At 27.1% G+C, this 27,048-nt stretch overlaps 2 protein-coding genes and 1 long non-coding RNA gene across 6 annotated transcripts in view; 1 reads left to right on the top strand and 2 right to left on the bottom strand.

The window, feature by feature from the left end:
• Positions 1-2,185: 2,185 nt before the first annotated feature.
• On the bottom strand, positions 2,186-6,639 carry LOC107165546 (uncharacterized). Its single transcript, XR_001506094.2, has 4 exons — positions 6,382-6,639; positions 4,118-4,215; positions 3,857-4,048; positions 2,186-2,752 (listed from the first exon to the last, which is right to left on the bottom strand). It is a non-coding gene; the product is annotated as an uncharacterized LOC107165546 (long non-coding RNA).
• Positions 6,640-6,661: 22 nt separating this feature from the next.
• Positions 6,662-12,719, top strand: LOC107164019 (uncharacterized). 4 transcript variants are annotated; one of them, XM_089217534.1, is made up of 4 exons: positions 6,662-6,810; positions 8,075-8,284; positions 10,543-11,431; positions 12,041-12,719. In XM_089217534.1, exons 2-4 carry the CDS (start codon positions 8,130-8,132, stop codon positions 12,587-12,589), a joined length of 1,593 nt encoding a protein of 530 aa, XP_089073660.1. In that variant the 5' UTR covers positions 6,662-6,810; positions 8,075-8,129; the 3' UTR covers positions 12,590-12,719. The 4 variants fall into 4 exon arrangements, with proteins under 4 accessions (XP_089073660.1, XP_089073661.1, XP_089073659.1 ...); XM_089217535.1 differs by lacking the exon at positions 6,662-6,810 and adding an exon at positions 6,835-7,206; XM_089217533.1 differs by lacking the exon at positions 6,662-6,810 and adding an exon at positions 6,836-7,202.
• Positions 12,720-13,456: 737 nt separating this feature from the next.
• LOC107164017 (nose resistant to fluoxetine protein 6-like) overlaps positions 13,457-27,048 on the bottom strand; it is a 74,270-nt gene continuing 60,678 nt past the window's right edge. The window contains exons 9-13 of the mRNA XM_089217532.1: positions 26,303-26,496; positions 25,832-25,961; positions 24,883-25,072; positions 19,143-19,285; positions 13,457-14,387 (exon numbers count right to left, since the gene is read on the bottom strand). Coding sequence (XP_089073658.1) covers positions 14,208-14,387; positions 19,143-19,285; positions 24,883-25,072; positions 25,832-25,961; positions 26,303-26,496 — 837 coding nt within the window. The 3' untranslated portion in view covers positions 13,457-14,207. The remainder of the gene's footprint in view (positions 14,388-19,142; positions 19,286-24,882; positions 25,073-25,831; positions 25,962-26,302; positions 26,497-27,048) is intronic.

Below are 27,048 nucleotides of genomic sequence, written 5' to 3'. Positions count from 1 at the left end.
TTAAGCATACTATGCATGTTTAATTTAGTTTAGGTAATATTAAAATTATCAAAAAATAATAATATGGTTTCAATTTAAGCAATTATTTTAAGATACAATAATAGGTACCTAGGTAATTATTATTTTACCACTGATTAGTAGTTATTACAGTCATATTCTTAGATAAATTAAAATATACATAGGTTATACCTAGACACTTTACAACACTAATGAATTTATTATTGTATTTTACTCTTGAACCAAAGTCTTATTGTAAGCTAGTAACAAGTAACAATCATTTTTTTTTTTTTTTTATTCTATTATAATTATGACAGCTTATTGGAAAGTATTTTTTATGTTTATAAGCTACCTTATAAAAATGTATATTTATAAAGTAATTTACCAAAAATTAGTACATTAAAATTCTGATATTAAAAATCAGTATTTATAAGACATGTAAACTTAAAATATAACTGGAAAAAGCTAAATATTTATTAAACTCATGTTTATTAATATTCATTAGTCAAAAAAATTTATAGTACAATTTTATACAAATAGTTAAATGGTACTTATTTTGCTTATTGTTTGAAGAAAAAACCTATAATCTTAAAATTGTTATTATAATACTCTGCTAAATATACAAATAAAAGTTATGTTTACTCTTGTATGATTTGAAATATCTATTGTATTTGTTTTTAAAATTTCATATTATAATTGTGTTTAATTCAAAAATGTATAGATACAAGTCATTAAGTTCCTAACGCATTTTATTGATATTTCCTTATGTTTCAAATTTTGTTCACAGTATACATTAAGTACAATATATATACATATGTGTGTTGGTCTCTCAAATTAATTAATAATAATTAATAAATATTAATAAATATATTATATTATTTTTGTTGAATTAAACTCTTTACTAAACACATGTACAGGATCATATTTAAGAAGAAATCAAAAATAATATAGATATTAATATCCTTATATGAAACATGACTACAGTAGTTTTTTAAATAGCATAATATAAAATTAACTCTAAACCAAAATATATCAACTATATGAATAAATAAAAAATAAAAGAAATAAAAATGCAGTTACAAATTTATTACAATAGCTAATTATCATGTCTCATTAAAAAAATGTTCATAGACTATTCTGATACTATTTTGATATAACAGTAAAAAAAAAAATACTATTTAAATAAATAACTACTAATGATGTAATGAGATTAAGTCAGGTAGTTAATATACTATACATAAATAAACTATAAAAAAAGGTACCTATCAAAATATTTAAAATGTACTACATCAAATTTTAATATGAATAATGTTTCTTCTTTAAACTCATCCCTATTCTTTAATTTATAGTTCAACCTTCTAATAATTTTTTATAAAATCAGAATAATAATGCATAATTAAATATAATTTAACATTGGCATTGGCTCTGTTACTTATGAATTGTGGAATAATAAAAATTACCTCAGTATTGTCTTATTTATTTTATCTAACTATTATAATAATGTGCTATGTAATATTCTTTTTTTTTAAGTTTCATAGTTTTACAATGTTAAATAATTGCCATAAATCATAATATACATATGAAATTTATTATAAAATAATAAGCAAGTAATTCTTTTAAGTATACTTAATGCTTAATTTATGAAGGGAAACCAATATATTGTTTATAAAGACTAAGCAAATCATGATTTTGAGGTCTAATTTGAATTCAAATACTAAATTGATTTTAATACAAATTTTTCAAATTATACAAAATTTCGTTTTACTGATAATTTATGTATTAATATTTTAACAATTTATACTTTATATTTATGATAATTAAATTTTGGCGAGAAAAAATTTAGTATAACCTCCAGATTTGATTATATCTTATTTAAAATTAAATATTTTTTTATAGGTTTATTACAAATTTACTAACTGCCTAGATATTTGTTTATTTAACTACGACATTAAAGCTTAAAAAATGTTAATTATATGATATTTAATGTTTTTTCATTAGTAATGAACTTGTTTTGATTGATATTTATAGATAATTTATTGTATTGCTAATTTTATATTACTACATTTTTCAAAGACAGAATATTGTCTGCTTGATAATTTAAGAAGTCCTTATTTTCTATAATTATACAATACCTACTTTTTTTATAAATTTTAAAACATACAATATTAAATTACAAAATTTGCCTTAGTAAATGATCAAATAATTTATAAGTTCATTGTCCAATATATTGATTAATACTTTACAATAGTATATACACTTTTAAATTAATGTTACATGTCCATAAATTGTATATAAAAACCATATTAGGTAAAAATTAGTAATGAAAAATACTAATTTATTTATTAAATATAGATAATAAATTCCAAATTCTAAATGAATAATATTTAAAATATTGGTTTAGGTTTTTCAATAGTTAATAAATTAATTTTATCGAGTCACGTCGCTCATCAGCCAGTTTTCGTTGCATGGACTATAACAACTAAATCTTATACATATATAACATGATAGTTATTTTTAAAAACACATTATTAAGCAATTTTTATTTGTAAAAAAATACCTAACAACCAATTAGGTTTGGTTCATTAAACTATACAAATCAGGAATTATAATATAAATTATAAACATAATAAAAAATTATGAAAACAAAATAAACTGAATTCTTAACTATATTTAACCAAAACTAGATTCTTAATTGATGTCGAAAATAAGTGTAGCCAGTTCATCATTTTATCCTTGTCCATTTTCAAGAAGGCATCTGAAAATACAACTATTTTTAAATATTTCATAATGGATAAGTAATTAACACTTAAAACCACAGTAGATTATAATCTACTGTGCTTAAAACATAATTTTAAAAGTTGTTGCATTAACATTTTTAATTTTTACAAGCTAAGTATCTACTATTTAAATAATATTATATTTACATACATTTAATAATAAATTGATAAAGGACAAATCGTAAAGCAATAATTTATTTTCATTTTATATGCAGTTGTTTACTTTTGAAATGCAGATTCAAAATAAAATAATGCATTGGTTTTACAAAGAACATATTTATTATTATTATAAATGTGTAGAAGAGCTGAAAAAAAATTCTTAGAGCATTTTTAAAATAATTCATGAAGTGTGGCTTATATTTATTTCTATTCAGTATTAATAATATATTATATTTTTTTAACATAATAAATTTATCAAAGATCAATATTATATTATATTTATTTGAATTTAAATATCAACTTTATCATGTGGTCAGTCATGTGTAAATGGATAAATGTCCCAAACCTGGTCTAAATAATAAATATCTATCTCAGCGTTTATATACATTCCATATTTGTAAAATATTTTTCTTTTTCGTGGCATACTGAATTTGTAACATAAAAAAAATTGTGAATTAATTAGAAACAATTTATTTATAAAATATAATTAATATCATTTTTTTTAGTTATTTTTATATCAGTTATAGCCAATCATATTAAACATTATAAAATATTTATTTATAGTTTATACATCAATCTAATACTTAAAAATATTAATTTTAAATTAATACAACTTTGTTATCATTATATACGATAACATTTAAGTATTTCAGTATTAGTTACTACTGAACTTACAACATTATATATTTATATTATAAGTTTATCACTCACAGTAGATGTAATAAAAATAGAAATTTAATAGGAATTATAGACCTTTACTGAATTTGAAGCAGTGGTATAACTATGGGGTAGCGGTGTTGACCACAAACATTTTTATGGAGTTTTTATTATGTTATTTGTGAATTTTCGTCTTATAAAACTGTAAGTATAATGATTATATTAAAATAATTTAGGAGGAAGTTATGCATATAAGTGGTACATACACATTATGCTCATTAGAGAAGGTGAAGCATATAAAAGTGTTCGCTAACCCAAACATTTGCTGCTAGTTACGCCACTGATTTGAAGCACATTCACTGTTCATACTCAATACTTCTGAGAACCAACATGACTATATCTGTATCAATATTTAACTTGGGTCCTTGAATAAAACTGCATTGAACTGTAGCATGAACCTATTAAAAATATAAAGATAGGAAAATTTTGGCTATTTGAATAATTTATCAAAATAAAACAATATTTACTAAAAATATTGCATCAAGTAAAATGCTTAGTAATAAACTAAACTCTTTACTCCTGAATAAACTCTTTCTGTCGTTGCACGCCAATGTTCTTCATTTTTCTGTAAGACATTAAAGTTCTAAATAAAAATCATAAATATTTAATTTTAAATGTAATGGATATTTTATTATTGGTCAGATTTATTTAAAATTTAAATAATACATATTTTATTGCTTAACAAATTTGGAGTTCATTTAAAAATCAAAGGTATTTAAGTTTAGTAAATACATAGTAATTTCGTGTATCAAGGCATTTTCTAATTTAACTGCGTTGAAGACGGCACATTTACGAATACGTTTGTATGTAATGGAATCATAAACACAACTAAATACAAATAGGATACTTCACAGAACATAAACTCTAAAAATGTTTTTAATGAACAGATAAGATAAACTTAAAACTATCATAAAGATATATAAATATTTACTAAGGCATTCCACGATTATTCTATATTTACGATAAAAATTATCAAAACAATATGAAATAGCCATAAAAGTGTCTGCTATTTAGGGGTGTTTCAGAAAAAATGTTCCCTATTTATAGGTGGCCAGGATAGGTTTCACTGTAGGTTTATCTGTAAAACAGATAACACCAATTTCTAGTTTATAATCTATATTGTGAATAATGTTTTATTTTCTAGGACACATAACTTATTTGAATAAAACAATAGAAAGAAAAGTTGTGCAAATTACCAAAATTTAAAACTTTTGTACTTATTGCTTTATTATAAGCAGAAAAGATATAATTTAAGTTTGAATTTAGATTTGTTTTGGAGGTATTTGATTTATTTCTAACCAATTAAATATTTATATTATCCAATATTAGGATAAAAAATTATCATTAAACTTTACAATGACTAATTGATTGATTTGAAAATCAAGATTTTGAATTACAATTTTAATAATAAATAACAACTAACAGAATTAAACTAATTAGACAAATTAAAATTTGCAGTAATGTAACTACAAATTATTAATAACAACATATGACAATTTGTTCTTTAGTGTAAAGTATAAAAAGGACATGCAGTCCTTAATCTGTTTATGTACCATAACAAATAATACAGATACATTTAAAAAAATTTAAATCATAATGAAATCATTGACATTTATTATTTAATTATGTTTATAATTGATCATATTTAAAATAAGATTTAATTAAATTAATCTTTAAATTGGTCAATGATGTATTGCAACAATTTAAATATAATATAAGCAATTAATAAAAGTGAAATATTAGTTGATTAGAATTATTTTTATGTATTTAATGTTAAATAGGAAACTAATAATAACCTCAATAACGGATATAAAATTTAAAAATATAAAAACTGCATTTGTAAAATGATAGCATGTAAGAAAATTGAATGCTGACATAGTTTCTATGCTTTATTACTTATATTTTTTAAGAGGATGTTGTACCTACATTTGTTGTCTCCGTTTAAAATATGTACGACATACCACATTTTTATTCACCAGTTTCAATTAAGTGCTGTTTGTTTTGAAATTTGAGTGAATTGACCTACTATGAAATTTAATTTAGGATTATTATATAAGTAGAATTATATTGATATAATGTATATGTCAGTTATGACCTTTTTAAAACTATATATCAACCACCTAAAACAAGAACAACAAATACAGGTACGACATCCTCCTAAGTTAAAAATAAAAACTTTGATATTGAAAACGTTTTAGAAATATGGCTTTTGTTGATTGGTGTAAAACATTGTTTCTTCAAATATATTATATTTAAAAAAATAACCAAATAGTTTTTTCCAATAAACTTAGTAGGTGGGCTTATATTAATAATAGTATATTGCCACCAATCGTTCGAAAAACAGTCATCTAACATTGGTCACCCAACTTCACTCTAGTCGATACCCACTCACATGGCTACATAATATATAGGTAGTAATATTAATGTAAATGCTAGTTGGTCAACTCAAGGTATAGGTGAGCTAGGCATCGGCTAGAGTGGCATTTATGTAAGAAGAAAGCATTAAAAATAATGATAACATTATTATTTTAAGGGCAGCAAATTTGATCTTGCCTAGAGCACTAATTTTGCTTGAACTGTCAATTTACATATGGATTACTAAGATTTTGAATGATGTATTTATCATGAAATGTATAATACTATGATTGATAGGCCCATAATTGGACCATTAAATTTCAGTAAACTATTTAGTCAATTATTTTTTTTTCTTATGCAACTCGGCAGTACCCACCACAATTATTATATTAATTACTCAGTGGACGTCCAGTGGTCGGTTATTTGATTCGCCAGGTCGTCGTCGTAGAGTATGAATAAGAAAAACTCGTAAACCGTTAATCATAGTCCGTATAATTTGGCGTGTTTAAAATTTAATTTAATCGCACGAGACGTAAACGTCGTAAACTATTAAACTAATTATTGTTTTGCTTTCGACGGTTTCGTGAAACAGTGCGCAGATAACCATTCTAGTCGCGATAACGTCGCGGGCCGTACTCACTGGTAGCGCTTCCATCGTCCACGACCGAATGTCTACGACGAAATTTTCGAGTGCGTGTGAAAATATCAAATCGCTTGAGTCGCGCAACTCGTTTTTAATCCGTGTTGGCTCCTCAGACAAATTAACGTTGTCAAATTCCTCACCATGACCGCGGCCCGATAACGTGTAATTATTACATGTTATTATTATTATTTTTATTATTATTATTATTATTATCCCTCTCTCCCACCATTTACCGTTCGTTGTCGTCGAGCGGCTCCGACTTCGTGCCAGTGTTGTCGTTGTGTGTGTTCTTTTATAATAACAATAATAACATTGATACATTATGTAGGATAATATTATAGGTAGTGTTCGATTTTATTCTTTTATTATTCTCGGTCGGGCCAAAACGTCACGCACAGCAGTCGTCTTTATTATTATTATTACTATTACTATTACTATTATTATTATTATTTCGTTGTTCCGTCCGTCGTTCGCGCTTCAATCCGCAATCGCCGTTGTCGTTTGACCGCGATTACACTCTCGCACACATTCAGTATACACATGCACGCACAGACGTAAGTACGTAACCTCGCGAGTCACAATCGTCGTACACGCACGCTATTGTCATCTTTGTTGTTGTTGTTATTGTTGACTACACGATTGTTGTTGTTGTTGTTGTTGTTGTTGTCGTCGTCGTCGTCGTCACTCATCGACCGTCGTTATTAATATTATTATGGTCATCGACGTGTCTCGTTCACCGTTCAAAAACTCGTCGTCGGACTCGTTTATTAAAATCGTTTCGTCGAATTCTGATGTAACACAATAAAATATAATATAAACCATTGAGCCCGGTCGATTCCCGTGTGCTCGATGTGCATAATAATAATTTCATTCTGACGGTGATGTGTGACAGGGTTGTGTCTATTTATTCCCGTGAACACCTCAGGTAATATTATAAACGCGGTTCCGATCGATGTTACAGTAATCGTAGGATTTTTGTTAGTTGGCGACGGTGTAAACAACCTCGGCGCTTTGTCTCAAAACTGTTGACTTTTGTCGGACGCGATGTTTTTGTAGAATGCCCTCCATTCTCGATCGTAAAATCCATAATAATATATCAATGTCACACATTTACTCGTGATGTTTTTATTATTTATTGATTATTATCATTTTTTTTTTTTTTTAAAAGCGTTTAGGGTCTGCTATCCAAATTTATATTTCATAGCCTCCTTCAGTCTTGCGTGTCGCCAAACGTTTAAAATTTTACCATATATTTTATCATCAAAACTTTTCTATAACCATACAATATTTTTATTGTTTTTCTTGAATCTTTATACTATAAATTATTCATAAAAATTAGATTTAATTTGATAGGTTACCAATCAAATAATAACTATATTTATGTACCTCTACCAATGAATAACTTTTATTTTGTATTTTTTTTCAGATCTATATTAATTTTATTCTAGATGTCAATGATTTAAAAGCATAATCCAAACTATATGAATATTGATGGTATTCCAACAAAATTAGACAACATGAATATTGATTGTGTAAATACCAAATCAGATAATATGAATATTGATTGTACTGAATCAGGCAATATGAATATTAATGGTGTAAAAACAGAAAACATGTTACCCAGTAAATTAAAGAAGTAAGTCAATTTTTCATTCACTAATAATTAATAATTACTACATAGGTACATAATTCATATATTGCATGGACAAAAGAGATCCATTAATTAGTTTTAACAGATAAATATGTTGTTTTAAATTTTTTAAATTAAGTCTATACTACTATAAGTCAATAGTTTGTATTAAACTTAGTCAAGTTGAGATTTTCATCAATTATTAAATTAATGTACTTAGAATATTTAATAGCTGATGAATTCAACCTAAAAGTTTTATTAAGGTTTATATTGTCTTACAACACTGAACAATTATCAATAATTTTGTAGCCAGTTGTTGGAATTCAAAATATACCGATTAATATGTATGTTAAAAATGTATAAATACTTACTAATTTAAAACCACAAAAGATGTTCTATAATATGACAGCATTGATGTTTGATTTTTTTAAGTAAAATAAAAATTTTATTGATAATTAAAAACTATGTATTGAATAATATTGTCAAACAAGCCATTAAAAAAAGACAATAATTGATAAGTAGGACTGGGATTATTTTAATGTAATCTCGTTTTTTTTTCTTGTGTTTTAAAACCAAGGAGAACAGTTGTTTTAATGATACCTACCTAGTTTTATTTTTAAAAAATCAACTTTCTAGATATTTTTTTTGTTTTTGGAGCATATTTGAAATTGTTATAACATTTTTCAATTTTAGTAGGTATATCATTTTTCATTAAATATTAAATAGGTAATATAGCTACTACATTATAATCTCAATAATAATATTATATAACCTATATTATTAACTACTTAAATATTTTATTATTAAAGTGTATAAAGAGTTTAAAAATTATTATTATTATTTATAAATAAGTTTACACTACATATAAATTTCATAAAACTGATTCCATTGATATTTAAAAACAAATTGAAGTATCTCACTAGACATCTTTGTTTTGTGTTAAATGACTGCTACCAAGGGTAAAGTGAGATAACTTTATAGCAATTTCTGGGTATTCTCTCACTTGCATGTACTTCTTATAGGTGCAACCCAATTCACGGTTTTGTTAAGAGATATTATTATCTCATCTTTTTTTGTTCTACCATAATCACATGATTGTTTGTACCGACAATGTATGTTATCATTTGTCATATTTTATGTTATTACCTATTTTTCATAAATCTTAAAAGCTTAACAATACAAATATGGATACTTATTCATTATTTTGGCTACCGCCTATTGCCACTACTACCATTTATAATAAAAATCAATAACTAGTATTTACTATTCAAAAATTATCATAGACTATAATATCAAACATTATCATAACAGTAAAGAGTCAAATAATAATAATAAATAGTCCAAAATTATATTTTTGGTTTATTAATAGATCTCTGTCATTATTAATGGATGCTCTATCAGATCCCAAAGGTTTCCAAATTATTTTTAACTACATTTTTCAGCAAATTTTGAAGATCTATAATTATTTGAATCAATTGTAAATACTAAATAATAACCAACATAATAATAACAGAATTGTGACCAGTGGTAATCAAGATAACTGAATTGAGACACCCTGTGTTTGGGATAACATATAAGTATCAAACTATGTAGTATGTAGGCGTATAAAAACAAAAAATTATAAATACCTACCTATAGGTACTTTGTATATAAATTATTATTTTAATTGATTAAATTTAACATGTTATCAGTATTAAATATCTCTTTAAAAAAAATCCCTGTAAAAATAAAATACATTTTACTATAAGTAATTCTAGTGTAGGTATTATACTTTAATGTCAGACTGAAAATGAACTAAGAATTTTTAAAATTACTTAGCATTTTAAAATGTTTATTAAAGTTTATTTATAGACAAAGATAGATATTAATGAGGAATTCCAACTGAGATTAAAAGTATTTACTTATTTGTATAAATGTGTAATTTTTATAATAATTGTATCATAATTTAAACTGCTTCTAATAATTTAATACCTAAGTAAAATGTACTATTAATATCAACACTTTTGAAAAAACTCTCATTATAGGTAATCAAAATAGTGTATTACCATCTGATAAAGTGCCAACTACAAATAAAAAACTATTCTGAGTAACAAATTCAGAATACATTTAATAAATTAATTTAATGTTTTTAGTTCATAGTAATAGTTGGATAGATAATATTTAACTATTGATAATACTGTGTATATGTCTAATAATCCAATCATACAATTATTAAACAACTTCCAATTTTATTAATAATGTAATAATATTTGATTTTTTTTTAGATCTGAACCATATGATATTTTTAAACAACTTCCACTTGAAATCATAAATAAAATTGTCCTACAATTGGACTTCAATGATGTTTTGAACTTAAAATTAGTTAATAAGATGTGGCGGTGTGTATATGTAAACCAAAATGAGATATGGGCAAGGATTTGTGAAGATTTAAATATACGAGTCATTGATTATAGCCGGTGTCTGAATGATAGGTCAAGACATGATTCAGAATGTATAGGATATGCTGATGTAGCTTCGGAAAAATTATTCGGACCTATATGTGACTATTGGCAAACTTTTAACCGTTATATAATGATTGTAAAGAATATAAAAAACAATGATTTTCCGACCATTTATATACCTCGTCAGCATGTAGAACAATCATATTGTACTGATGATTACATAGTCAATATAAATTGTCAACATAAACAACCAATTCAAATAGTTATTTTAAATGGAGCAAATAAACCTTTAAAAAAAAAGTTTTTGCCTATATTTAATAAATTTGAAGAATTGATTAAATTAAGAAAATATCCACTCAAAGTAATTGGTAACAAAAGGTACTTGGTATTTGAAATTTGTTCAATTATATTTGTGTATTCAATTTCAAAAACTGAATTCACTAAAAAATTTTTTAAAGTGATACAGAAATCTGTTGATTATGGCTTAAATAAGGATGATTTCAACGAAGAATTCTTAAATAGTCATTGTGACACAAAATTTGATTTATATGATCATAAATTAGCAATGGTGCACCCAGCTATTAGTACATTATTTGTTACTGATTTGAGTACAGGAAAAACATATAAAGAACTGGAATTTAGTTCAAGAGGATGCATTGTTGATAGCATGAAATGCTCTGACTATAGACTCATGATTGGAATCACAAAAACGGTAAATATATTAATTATATTATTTATTAATAATAAAATATGAAACTTTTTCAAATGAATGTTGGATTAGAATATAAATTGTACTGTTTGTTTACAAGTGATTTTTGAACTCAAAATCTAATAATATTTTTTCCATCCAACTCATTACACAAAATTATTTTATCTAATTGTGTACAAAACATATTACAAATGAAATTCATACCTAATTTCTACAAATAAAAAATTATACTTAGAAAAATTGCATAATATTATTAAACTTTACAACTAACTAACTTTTACATATATATTATAGTAAAATAAATACAGTATCATTTAAAATTGTAACTCTATAGTATAATAAATCACTTAATAAATAAACCTAAATAGAAAGAGTTTTCAGTGTTCAAAGTAAAAGTATAAAACATATTCTTTGTTTTTTATCTTATACTTTTTTATTATAATTATTAAACAACCATTAAAATGTTAAAATAAATGTTCATGTAAACATTTTAGTATTTAAATTAGACATTTTTAGTGCTATATTATGACTATAAATATTAACTATTTATTTGTCATATCCTATTTGATTTATAAAAAAACTTATTTACATTTACCATGTTTTAATTTTCAGAAAAAAAAAGACTTGAAAACAGAACATTTGGCAATTGTTTATCACATGAAAGGATGTACACAAAACAATAGATTAATGATACCCTTGTTAGGGCCTGTTACTCAGTTCAAAGTGACCAGTAATTGTATTGGAGTAGAAAACACAGGTTCTGCAACTCCATTTATCACAAAGCAAAATAATTCGTACTTAAATGTATTTTGGCTTGAATGCGATACATTCTCATTTGACTGTACTAGAAAGTATATTTATTATAATGTTAATCAAAGTATATTTCAGTACGACCTTTTAAAGTCCATGTTGTCCAAGTTTGAAGTGGTACAAAAAATAGCTATCGATGCAATATCAAATCTCTTACCTTTAACACCTATAAATGATAGATATTTGTTAGTTCGATCAACTTATCCAAATTCATATGACATATTTGATGTTAAAGAACACGTTTCTGTTAGGTCGATACAATTAACTGCAGGGTATTCATTAGTTCATGTGGGTAAACTATCTATAATGTTCTCTAATTCCAGTGAATTTATGGTAATTGCATTTAATTAATTATGTGTTTGTTTTTTTTTTTTTTTTTGTACATTTTTATATATATATTATGATTATTATTTTAAACTTCATTACAATGCAATGTTTATTGCAAACAATTATTTGTTTATTAATTATAAATTTTAAAATTTTTGAAATTTTAAATTAACTGAAGGCTATTTGTTAAGATAATTGGGTTAACCTACTATGATTGTGTTCAAGAGAATAATATATTCATTTGTAGCATAATTTTTGTATAACATTTTTTATTATATGATTTATTTTGATTTTATTTTATTTTTCTTACATTTTTGTGTTAGATTTAGTATTACATTTTCATTTGGATTGTAATATTTTTTTCAATAATACTGCTTTTTCATTTTTTCATTAGAAAAAAAAATGCATTTTATTAACATTAAATTTACTCTATGATATTAATTAAAAACAATAACTGTTTTGTCATAAAAATGTATTTATTACAAAAATAATTGTTGATACTTAATTGTTGTTTAAGGTTTATTTGAAAAATGATTATTTGATTATATAATCTAAGTCTATATGTATTCTAATAATTAGGTCTAATAATATATTAGTATAAAGTTGTTAAGTAATTAATTTAATCATAGTTCAAACATAATTTAATGTGAATAAAAGATTTAATTTTCATCTAATATCTTAATTGTTAAATCATTTTTGAATAATTTATCCTTATTATTAAATAATTTTGCTGAATAATATAATTGTATGATAAATGTCTTAAATTATATAGTATATTACCTTTGCATACAAATATGACATGTAGGAGGCACTGTAAAGTAGATAATAATAAAAAATCAAACATTTTATCAAGTGATTGGAAAAATAAAACAAATAAAAGTAAAGACCATACATTTTTTAACAGTATATATAATATGTTTAATTTATCATGTTTATTGTAAAAAACTACAAATATAATATAATAAAATAATATACAATACATGATAAATCAATAGGTTTAATATATAATGGTTTTATTTTTATAACATCCAAAATTTAGATGACAAATAAATATGCATTTAGAACTTCATTGTTATGAGTTCATTAATTATTTATTATGTTGATGATGATAATAATAATAATAATGATAAATAACTAATTCAATACTGAATCGTATGTACACGTAATTTAACCTATAAGTAGTACCCCGGTTTGTTGTAATGGCAAGTACAATAATTAGAAAAAATAATAATAATTGAGCTTAATTTTTTGTATGCTTTATAAACTAAAATTTACTACGACAGCGCAGAGCAAGTCGATTGAATTGTGCGTAAATTCAGTCTAATACGTTGAAACAATTTTCAAATTTGTGAATCGATTTGTAAGTGCGCCGACTGCTTATATGAGTATAGGAGTGTACGAAAGAAAATGTATGAAAATAAAATCTGTTAATGCGTAGTCTCTCAAACACCTGAGCGAATGTTATGTTTTTCATTACAGTGGCGGCCAAATAGAGCGAGAGTGAACCGATTTAAAACCTAAACGCTAAATGGAAATGGTGTGCGTGTGGGATGAACGATGTGATCGATGATCGAGATGACGGAAATTAATGATTAATTATATAATATTTGAGCCCTCGGGCACACGTGTTTAAAGAAATCTATCATCGGTTTCGTCGTGACTCTGTATCGCCTCCTACGCTTGGCACGGGGGTAGGAGCTTCCGTCTCTGCCCTGGATGACTTCTTCACGAACGACGTTTTGATGTTGTTGAATGGCATTTCGACGGCCACGGTGAGCACCACGGACACCATGACGATGGCTAGCATCTCTTTGATGTTTATCTGCGGAAAAAACACACATTTGGTCGGTAAATATTATGATAGAACTATCGATCGCGCGGCGTGAGTACTTATGGCCTATGGGTATAACCTATTTGGAGATAGATAACAAGGTTTATGACGACAGACGAGGATGCAGTGGCATTTTCTCGGTTGTGAATCATAAATTATTAAATGTAATCATTATAGTCTCAGGTGATGACACGAATATCGCACCTCTAGAACCACAACTCTTGTTGTGTGTTGATTTGATAAAAAGTGATTTAAAATTTAAAACATGAATACCTATGTTAAAGAGTTCTTTACCTTTGCAGCTAGAACTAAAAACTTAAATACTTAAAAACCTATTTTATATTATGACTTATTCGAATACTTACTCTCTTAATTTTAAGCTCAAAAGTTATGAACTTTTACAATGTTTAAAGTGAATGGTAAACTGTCACATTTAAAGACGTGGCAGTTAAACGTCTATATTTCTAAATACAAGACTGACGTATTTCATATAAAAACTGCTACTATTTTAAGCTAAAATGCTACATGAAATAAAGCACCAAGGCAATCTTAAATTGTAACTTCAATGATTAATTGGATAGATACTTACGTTAAAACTGTAAATGTAAATATATATACTGCCATCATCATAGTGTAATTAAGTAAACTTATATTGCTTTGAAAATTAGCTAAAAATTGAATAATTCAATACTGGCACATCGATTGAGTGGCAAAATGAAAAACGATGGGTATTTATAGTGGCGTTCTTGCATTATATTAATCTAATATTTTACTACCTACTGGAAAGTAGTCTGCATCATAAACCAAAATTGACAATTTTTTTAAGTTTCGTTTATCTTGTCTTAGAGGTGTGAACTAGGCATCTTTAGTACCTAAACAAAGTCGTATTTAAAGTTTCGATGCCCTATATGCTACACATATTACCCGAATAAAAAATGAATGGAAATTATATTTGGATACAAAAAGTAAGCAAGAACTTACAAATACATTAATTTTTAACATGACAAACTTTGTGATTTCAAAAACAAAAAAATTATAACCAATTTTCCAGAAGTTTCACCAGTTGTTTTATTATTTTGCCACTCTTTTTAACATGCTTATATGTTATTTTGTAACATAAAATTATCTGATTGTCCCAAACACTAAAGTCTAAACTCTAAAGTAATTTTTTTCTATGTGTTATCAACAAAACTACTATAAAAAACACGTGTCAGAAATTACACCATAGTGAACTCTTGCTATTACATAATCCAGACTACAACCACTGACTATGAAGCATTAAGTCTTCTGTGGTAAGAAATATTCGCCATTAACCACCAAGCTTATATTTTAGACAGGTTTCCATTTTCCAGTGGAAATAAGTATAAATAGCTCACTTTTCTTACAAAAAATAAAATGGACAATTTTAAGTACGACAAAATGTAATATTCTAAAAGTTAAATATTTAGATCGATACAAAAAAATAATGTATATCACATTATTTTTTTTTTTTTTACAGAGCTAACATATTGTATAATCACTATAATCATGTATAGAGTCGCATACCTAATTTATTATTCCTTGGATCTCAAAACCAATATTTCTTATCGAAAAATCAAAGAGTCATATTATTGCCTTACTACCTATAGTGTGTCATACACAGGCAAAAATCCATTAAATTTCAGCGGGACTAAAATTTTAAAACCAATATGTATCAATGTGGCTTGGACCCTCACACAACTGAAAAACTATATTTTTAGAGGGGCTAATAGAAAATATTAAAATGGCTTAGTCCCTTTAGCCCCCCCCCCCTGAGATTTTCACCTATGCAAAATATGGTACTATATTAAGTAAGTCTCTCCTATTTCTCCACCAAGTACCAACCATCATGAGTGAGTATAGGTAAATGTGCATAAAATGTGGTTACAGCCATATGACATAATATACCTACCAATATAGCAATAACTAATGATCTATGACGTACGTAGATCAATAGCTGAACGATAATAGAACAGAGCGATATCTATTCGTGCATAATGAAAGCATAAGCGTGCGTTCTGGGGTAATCACTGCGAGATTTTCCGCTTCACCAAAATATAATATTATACCTACCAATTGGGGAAAATCGGGGGGGGGGGGGATTGGAGTCTGGACCTCCTTAGCTAAGGTATTGCCTCCCCTGCAAAGAATACCTGCGCACGCTTATGATTGAAAGATTATTTATTTTATTATTATTTAGTCAACTAAACAACGTCAAAAGTGCAAAATATTTCAAACTCAGCGATAATCCTACCCTCCGGCGTCTCAATTGCGGACGTCCTCATGATGCCCTTTCTCAACACCAATAAGATTTACAAAAAAAAATTTAAAAAAATACACTTATGATGTCATACTTTATTTATTAATTCATCTTTGTAATTTACTGTAATTTACTATATATTGTAATTAATTTACGCTTAACAACTTAATGATGTTAAACATTTTTTATTATATCAATAAGTTCGATGACCTTGTATGTCAGAAACACTTTAAAAAAAAAAAAAAAAAAAATGTATTATTTGTTTGTATGTTGTCTATGTATTGGGTGTGTTTAAAATTATTCGCGAAATAAACTATGGCAGCAGAGTTGTAGTATTATTGAAACAGAGCCTCCTTTGCTGTCGGTTAAACAAGAAAAAAAGTAGATAAATAGACACACTTATGTTGAGATTTGATGGGACCTTGCGAATAAATTGTTATAACTTATAACCGACATTTCGTTACCACCAATATTCTTATAAACGATACTATTACTGTAAGTATACCTAAATGACTTTATTAATATACCATAATGTTGGTAAATATTAGCATAATACCATTTACAATATAGTTATTACTCGATTTTACGAATAATAGGTACTCATAAGCAGTCATAACCATAATGGTTTAACAGCGTCCACATGTCTGAAAATTTCAACCGATTTTACGCAACGATTGACTTTATATTCAGAAATCATAATAATATAATTATAGTGCCCAGACGAGAATCTGTTATTCAAGTAGCGACCGTTACAGGTATAATATTATGAGATAATCTTTGCATATTACTTGTGTAGACGCCTCGCCACCGTTGCGCACTCAACTGTTTTTATTGTTATTATTATTATTATTATCTCGGTTGTTTTTTGTTCTTTACACAAATTCATAAATGTATACTGCTGTTGTCAATGAAAATTTTAAAATAAATCATTTTTTTTCTCTATTAAAAATTAAATTATTGATATAGGTACCCGTAATATTATAAGAAATTTATGCGAATATATAATATTCTAGCAATGGTCGAATATGCAAAACGAGTTATTGTCAATTTAAAATATTCCGGCTTCACGGATCGAAATAAATGTCTGGTTTAGTTTAGTACAAAAGTTTGTATCGTAAAAAAAAAACAACCAGTTATGGCCGTCAAATGCTACAACATATGTGTGATCGTTTTCAACTACTTAGATCTTGCATAACTTTCTAGCCATTATAATGTTATAGATATATATATATATATATAGCCATATAGGTACCTATATAGATGTAACTTGAATGTCACAAGCTTACAATTAAATCGTAATTAAATATTTCTGTTTTACGTATGTGAATTGTTACTGTTTTCATTTTTTTTCCCAAGTAATGGTCAATTATATGAAATGCTTTTGAAGTATTTATTTCGTAATATTCCCTATATTTAAAAATACTGCAAAAACTAAAGAAAAGCCAAAGTCCCTATACTGGTGCACCGAATCTTACAGATATTTGTGCATGTTTAGTGTTTACTTTGCATCAACTAAATTTTGAAAAAAAATATTTAATCATGAATATTCATGGTAAGTAAAATTATTTATACGATAATTGTATCAATGCACAATACTATACCAAAAAACAACTAGCCCCATCAGGAATAGCTCTAACCGATAAATAACTAGGTACCTAACCTAACCTATTCACAAGTCTTTGAAATATACTGTTGTTATGCGTATTTTAAATTAATATTTATAAATACATTTTTACACAAGTATTTTAACATAAACATATGCTGTCTTATTGGTGATTTTTAATATATTTTATTATGCTATCATAATTTGATGTGGTAAGCATAATAATCTTATTTCTTTTAATTATTATTATATTAGCAAGTTTCCGTTCTTAGAATAAATTAACAACATTTAACTACTTTTGAGAAATGAGAATATAGTAGTTTGAAGCTTAGCGTAAGTTCTGCTTTCCACGATTTCCGTAAGAATTCAAATAGTTTTTTTTTAATTTTTTCTAATTTCGATTTAATTAGGTATACCTACGTAAAATGAAAATATATAACAGTCGTAGATGTATAATGTATATATATTTTCCTATGTGAATTATACCCCACCAAAAATTCAATTAAATTTACAACGAAATCAGATGAGTAATTTATAGTTATAGGTACATCAAATGATATGACCTAATATTATGCACAATATGAGAATGGTGAAAAAAACTCTAAGTTTATTTGAAATTATATATTAATTATTTTTTTAAATTATTTGTTCTTGTACTCCAATACTTTTTTATTGTGTACCTATTCAAATACGTATTTTAAATAATATTTAAAATAAGTTCCTGAATCTGTTTACTTAAATACGTTAAAAACGTATATTTTATACGACTGAGTGGGTGTAAATGTGTAGGATACGTCATTCATATTAGGTTATAGTAGACGTCTACACATAAATACATAATACACTATACATATTTTATACTTACGATCAATCCAAAACTGTATTCCAACGCAGATCTATGACTTCCCACGTTGTAGAAAAACACCGGAAATTGTGTCAAGTAGAACGTGTACGACAGACGTGTGCACACGATAAATCCTTTCCAAGAAAACAATGACGATACAAATCCTGAAAAAAATTATACAAAATGATAATGAAATATGAGTAAAATCCGATTAAATGATTATATTCATATACAATATAATATTAAAATTAAACACCTAAACGGCTAAACGTGTACATATATGTATGGGAAAAAAATTGTATACAAATTTGTTAATAAAATATAATCTTACTACCAGACTTCCGGGATATATCACTGCATGCGTGTAAACGCCAAACGGAAAAGGAACAATAATTATTATTAGGTACTAGAAACGCCTATTATATATCTAATACTTCGGAAACAAGTCTATCGATGTGGCTGAGGGTGAGTTGCGGCCCGACCTTTCGTTTCCGGTGTCGGAGACCGGTGAATTGCGGCACCATAATATTTTAGGTATAGGTTAGTTGCGGCCCGACAATATTTTAGCGATGGGTGAGTTGCGGCCCAAGTAATTATCATTACATATGTACCTTACTTATATAATATATATTATATTATATACCTATTACCTATGTACCGTATAAAGTTTATACTATAAACGAATAACGATAAACGGAATGTTCAATACGTATGGGAAGTTATATTTTTGTATATAATATGATAAAGATAATATAGATCGTTTTATCGTATTATCTGTCATATATGACTTACATTATGAATGCTTTGATTTTTTTTGGACATTATTATCATAATATATTACACCAATTATACTTTTATTTTTTTTTATTATTTATTATTTAATATAATGTCATAATATTAATATATTATATTATATTCTATAATTTTATGAATACTTTTATTTTCTTTACGACCAATATTAATATAAGTACGACAATTTATACTAGAAAATACCTACATAATATTGTGATTTTTATATACTATATATATATATATATGTAATATATACATTATTGTATGGCCGCAATTCGTATGTACCTTTCATAAACCCGGGCCGCAACTCACCAACACTGATCGATGTAACTAGAGGGTCTAAGGATGCTTTTAGTCTATGATTAATTTTCTAATTTTACTTTACAATATTTACACAGTGTCTAGTCTCTGTGACTTTTTAATTCTAGTAACGCTCATCATGACATTAGCATATGCCACTATACAACGGATTATATTGGGTAACTTTGATATCTTAGAATTTTACTAATCTATAGCGAATAATTAAGTCCTAGTTACGCCCATACAACAAGTCACAACTTAAATTGATTTTATCTAGCCGAATATTGAGAAAAATATTACAATAATCAACCCAAATTTCTCATCAGGTTAGGTCATTTATGTCGAGTTTTCATCGTCAATTCCACACTTTGAAAGTATGACGCGTATCAGTCTATTTTATTAGAAGAACATATTTAACTATTACTATTATATACCTATATATACCTAAAAAGTGACAGTAGTTAATATTCATTATTTCGATACATAAAGATCTACGTAAAAAAATATAACTACCTATTGTACCTATTAGTATTAAGGAGATTCGATACCGTGTTCTTTGCCAAACGTATCGGTTGATCTAACGAAGCGATAAGAAATTCTAAAAACAGATTTAAGAGCTCTGATGAGTCCGAAGCTTTTAAGTTTAATTGTTTTTATATTCTTGGCGGAATTTTAATGTTCCATATTAGGTTTTTTAATACGTAAACGGTAAACAGTATACAAGAACGTATAGGTAAAATCAAAATAACTTCACTATACAATTTTGGGTGTTCGTCAAATAAAAAGATAATTTATTCATTTCAAAACACACCGCCAATATTTTGTATTACGTATGTAAATAATATTATAAATTTATACATAATTTTTATGTATTTGACTTGTATAAATTTATATACGTTTTAAAAATAATTGTGTCTTTGTAATGATTAAAGTGTGTAGTTACATGTAAATATTTATAATATAATGTTATGTAACACATTAATATTAATATATGTATAAAAACAGCAATCTTTTTGGATACCTTGAAAATTTTAGTTAATAATTTTATTACTGTCGGTTAAAGTGGCATATTTATATATATTTATATTGAAATAAATTCAACTAGCTAAATAAACAAAAAGCTTATAACTAATGATGAACAATTTAAACCTCGAGACTATCGCAATGTCTAATAAAATATAATATTTAATGACGACATACAGTACATGCAGGTCGATTTGTTCGAAGGTAAAATAATTGTATGTATTGAACGCTGCTCTCTGTATTCATGGTAAACGTCGAAAACTTATAAAAGTAAAACATACGTAGGTAGATACTATAGTACATATGCAGTATTTCCATTATAATTAACTAAACTGAAAATATTATTTTTATTTTTAGCCGAAATATACAATCTATAATATCAGTAGACATTATAAGTATATGTTATTTAAAACAGATAATACGAGTACACCAAAATTGAGTAGGTAACCCACCGAATGATACCACTTCATCGTTGATTTTTAAAATTATAAAATTAGTGTTTTAATCGTCTAGGAGGGCTGCCTGAGAAAGGTTTATAATTAAACGGTTTGAGTGGAAAGAAAGACAGTTATTTGGAATCTTTTTTAAAAACGTTTGGCTTCTTCATGGATTGTTTTTGATTTCAGGTCAGTCTGGAGCGGAGAGTATGATTTGATATATATGAGGGAGCATTTATCATTAATTTACTCGGGGAAATGTTTTGGAAAGATTGAATTTTATTTAAGTTTTTTTTTTCACTTTTCCGTGATTGGATTTCATAAGTCCAGAATTCCAGATTGGTTTCAGTAATGTTTTTTTTTTTTTTAGATTAGGAGTTTGATATACAGGAAAGTGTGTTTATAAAGGATAATAGGTTTGAGGAAACAAAAACGGTTGTTCAGTAAAAGTCTTTTAGCTCTGATATGGTGGGCCCAATGGAGCACGTTAATGTTTTATCTTGTGTAAAGCCGCGTCCACACCTGAACACACACAGACCGAGCATGTGTGCTCACGCCGAGCCGACCGACTCGGCTCGCGTTCGCTGTGCGTCAAAACCATGCAAATTTGTAGAACGCACAACATGAGCACACATGCTCGGTCTGTGTGTGTTCAGGTGTGGACGCGGCTTAAGACCAAGGTATTGGAGCACCATATAAAGTTACCTCAGGTGAAGCAGCTAGTCTCAGTGTAAATGTGGTGTGAATAAACTTGATATGATTTATTTTAAATCCCCATTTGGTATACCAGTCGTCAATATATTCTATATAGTATAGGCGAGTTTGAAGGTTTACCTTATAGCCAATATAGGTAATTTAAACTATCGCAGAAACTCGTTATAGTTGTTATATATAATATTAAACAAACAATAAAACCAAAGCTGACATTTATTATGTTAATGTTTCATTATCATTTAAGTGAAAATTGATAAATAATGTTTCACATAAAACTGATATTGTATGGAAATGAACGGAATAAACAATGAAAGTTGTTTTGTCAAAATAAGAATTATCATCGAAAACACTGAATTCAATAGTATTAATTTGTAACGTGTGGAATTATATATTAGGCCAGTCGTATGACGTATTTTTATGCATCCACACAACCGAATCAAATTTAATACTTAGGTCAATTAAAATAAATACATCTTACATGGAAAAATAGCACAAGGTAGTTCGGTTACGATTTACGAATACATTTTTTTATTATTCATTACAGCCCACGGGATGTTATACAATCAAGCCGCGAGCAACACGAATGATAAACAATTAAAGAAGTAAAACAATCCATAAACGGACCTATCTATACATTAATTGTTCAAATCTATATTCATGTTTTCAAAAAATACATTAGATAAAATAATATAAATATAAGTACATACATTTATATTGTACATAACGTCGACTATCGAAAATTCAAACGTTCAATTATTCGAAACCTTCAGTAATTCGAAGTGAATGTTCGGTTCTTTGAAAATCACGCCGTAATAATTCAAATAAAAACAATGGATTTAAGTACACTTTGTAATTCGAAATTAAATTTTCGGACCCTTCCCCCCAAAATTTTTTTCAGTTACGGCCTTGCTACCACGTGACAATTCTAAGTATCATCCGTTCAACGCTCGGTAATTCAAAGTAGGTATATTCACCAAATGTAAAATGTTATGAAAAATGAAACTAAATTCGATGAAGCAGAAAACCATTACTTACAGATTTCTTCAAAAAATAATAATCTTTTAAAATCATAATATCATTTACTTAGTATAATTATTATATAGTTTAATTTACAATTTTAAAACAATATATAATTCTAATATGTACCATCTAATTTGCTGAAAGAATTAATAATTATGTACAATACAAAAAAAAAAATTTTACTCTTAACTCCCAGTAATTCGAATATTTTTTTACTCTCATTATTAAAAACTACTCAACAATTCGAACTCTCGATAAGTAATTCGAAGTTATTCAACAATCTCGTTAACTTCGAATTATAAAAAGGTGACTGCATTATATAAAATAACTTGTTATGACGTTATCCGCCAAAGTTTGAAATTTGGTCTGTATTACTCGTATTATATCGTTATATTCCAAGAAAATTTCTGAAAAACTTTTCGCAATTATGATGGGGGGACTTAGGTGGCTTAGCCTCTCTCCCAAATGTAGTTTAGCCCCTCCACACAACAACAAAAAAAAAAATTGATTATTTAAGATAATAATAATAATTTAAGCATGAGATACATCATATGCAATACTTATGTGAATATAACGAGGAAAATTATTCAAAAGTCAATTATAAAAAAATATAAGATAAAGATATTATAGTTTATTTTGTAATTCCTACGTGGCTACGTTAGTAGGTAATAATATTAGTATTATGCGGACATGTGGCAGTGGAATTCGGCAGTTCACCACGGTCACCGTCCAGAATACTATATACCAACTCCCAGTATTCCCGACTATAAATAAATCGGTGTTTCGGGATCCGCGGATTGAATCCGAATATATCATCCAACACATTTACAAACTTATATAAATTGTTGAACATAATAGCTTATACAATCCCTATGAGAAGTGCTACTGGTTAAAGAGCATTTTATTTATTTTTTCACATTCTCTGCTGTGCGGCGGGTAAAAAATTAACTACTTTCAACAATGTCACAAGACCGTTTTTCTAATATTTAGCTTTACTAAGCATAGTAAGAGATTTGACTAATACCATAGAGTCTATGGCATTGACAGTGATGCTGTCTTAGAACATTTTCTAGCTAATAATAAAAATATACGAATAGATCTCAGCATGTAAATTATAATCAATGACCTATGTGACCATATAATATTTTATGTACGACTTACAATTACATCATTTTTTAACAATATGGTATGGTAATAATTTGTTATGCTTGTTTTTTTTTTCGTAATAATTAGTTTTGGTTGATAGGGCCGTGAGGATATGGGGGCGAACCCCCCGTGACTCACATTGGCTACATTTATTTGTATAGGACTTCAGCCCCCCCCCCCCTAATATTTAAGTTCTAGTTGCGCCAATGATTTTGGGGCCGATTTATAGACCTAGTCCATTATAGTGTACCATCTCGGGACTTTTCACCCTGTTTTAGTATTATAACTCATAATAGTTATTAATTTAAAAAAAAAATTAACTTAGGTACCTCCATTGCCCGTGTATGAGACAAATATAATCCAACTGAAAAAAATACACCAGTAGATGGGCGCGAAAGCCGCATAATTGGCAGCATCGCTGGCATTATATACGTAGTCGATGTCACCCATTTTGGCCGGGTGAATAAACGCTTCGTAGAAGAATCCAATAGCGATGATCCATCCCAACTTCAAGTGAACCTAAATCACATCAAATTTAATATTATTAATGGTGTTTTGTAATATTATTAAAAGCCGTCTACTTTTCACATATTCTATGCGCCCCCGTAAATTAATTAGCTCAATAATTAATTAATTAAAATCGATACATTTTAATATTTAATTTTCTATTACCACAACATATAGTTATGTGAAAATGTTCAATCAACTTCCAAATATTTTTTCTTTACGCCGTAACAACATACGCAGCTCTCTCTGCGGCCACCGAGGTTATTACTCTGATAAAAATTAAGAAAAATAAAAAGAACACAACTGATCCAGACTGCCAGACTGGTCTGTCATAAAGTCCACCAACAAAATAAATCACTCACTCCAGTTCTTCTGCTTCAAACCGCCCAATTTTACTAAAAACTCTACAAACCGTTGAAAGGTATTAATAAAAAAAATTTGTTTTACGAAATCGGTATGAAATTCTGACACGAAGAAAATCAAAATGAAACTCCGGTTATATAAAAACTCAACTACTTTCATCACCGAACAAATTACAATTACTATTTCTTACTACGTCTTCCTGTTCTTACTGTATGGTGCAAATTACATATCTTTATTTTGGTGTAAATTACAAGCACAGCTTAAACATTTTGTAGATAATTGTAAAATATATGTTGTGTATATTTAGGATGAATTTTGGTGCAAATTAACTATACCCGATCGATTGACATGAATATGCGATATAATTATTTATAAAATATGAACATAAATAATGGTAAACAGACTTACGCTTTTCAATGGGTAGTTTCTTCCTACGTAACGCAGACAATAACCCATTAGAATACCCATTATGTACACGGTCAGCCTGTGAGTTGGCAAAATGTATGAGTAGTCAGCAGTATCATACATTTGTGAAACTCTGTAAACGTGACAAAAAGTGTTATACATTACTAAAGGTAACATACGTATCTACAATAGGCTAAAAAAAAAAAAAATGATAAAAAGAATCTGAAAACGCAATTTTCCGTATCATAAATTTCACATAATTATAACGGTGACTCGGTTGGTAATTAAGAATAATTAATCTTGCCACTTTTTCTTAAATTGCTATATTTATATTCTTTATCATTAAACTTTTCTAGGTTTGTTTAGAATTCATTTTTGTCCTATTTCTATAAAACTTAAATTTATTTTAACGTTCATGTAACTAGGTATTATAGCTATTATAGTTAACTATCTCAAGTTAATATGTTTATTTACGAGCTTCCAAAATTGATGAATAAGTTCAATTTTTTCGTTAGCGTCACGTAATATCGAAGTCCGGTTGATATGGTCGCCAACCCCACGAGCGCCACCATGCTCCTCCTAGGCCATTTCCACAAAGTCCAAACGAGCAATGGTGACACCATAAACAGCTGTGAGTCTATTCCAATGTGATGTGTATGCGACAAACACTGCAAAGTACAAGTTAAATGTGTTACATTAATATACACAAATGTAAATTTTGTAATTTTTAAAATATTAATAATATTATAGGTAGTTATATAATATTATATTCTGCAGTTAGGTACTACCAACACGTTTGGAGAGAAGAAGGTTTATCGTGCCCTAAAAAATTATAATTTTCTCAAGACAATATAATATTGTCTACGAGTATATCTATGGTAATAAGCAACGACGTATCGCTATGTGTGTCACTCAAAAATAAAATATTTGCAGGCTAATGTTTTTGGATTTTAATGTTGTTTATCATACTCTTTCAGTCTTCGATCTTGATGAGCTATAAGAGTGTCACCATTTATTTGGTTCCAAGTTAGGATGTTGTTTTGAAAAAATGGCTGAGAACTACTGGGTATATATTTAAGAATTATTTATACAAATACAAATTATATATAATCAGTTGAAAAACCTAACCTAACCTAAGTGGCTAAATCTGAGTGATTTACTTTTAATCACTATTATCCTACCAACTTTTTAGATTATATTTTTCATCCTACCATTGATCT

This window comes from Diuraphis noxia, unplaced genomic scaffold, assembly GCF_037042655.1.
Source record: "Diuraphis noxia isolate RWA-SAM2 unplaced genomic scaffold, SU_Dnox_SAM2 contig0001, whole genome shotgun sequence".
Taxonomy (NCBI): domain Eukaryota; kingdom Metazoa; phylum Arthropoda; class Insecta; order Hemiptera; family Aphididae; genus Diuraphis; species Diuraphis noxia.
Note: the sequence above shows the minus strand (reverse complement) of the source record. Positions and strands in the feature narration are given on the sequence as shown.

What these genes read in the sequence shown, in the direction of transcription:
- LOC107164019 (XM_089217534.1), top strand. Translation starts at nt 8,130, where the DNA reads ATGAATATTGATGGTATTCCAACAAAATTAGACAACATGAATATTGAT. An exon ending in TTACCCAGTAAATTAAAGAA is followed by an intron (nt 8,285 to 10,542) that starts GTAAGTCAATTT and finishes ATTTTTTTTTAG; the next exon opens with ATCTGAACCATATGATATTT. An exon ending in TGATTGGAATCACAAAAACG is followed by an intron (nt 11,432 to 12,040) that starts GTAAATATATTA and finishes TTTAATTTTCAG; the next exon opens with AAAAAAAAAGACTTGAAAAC.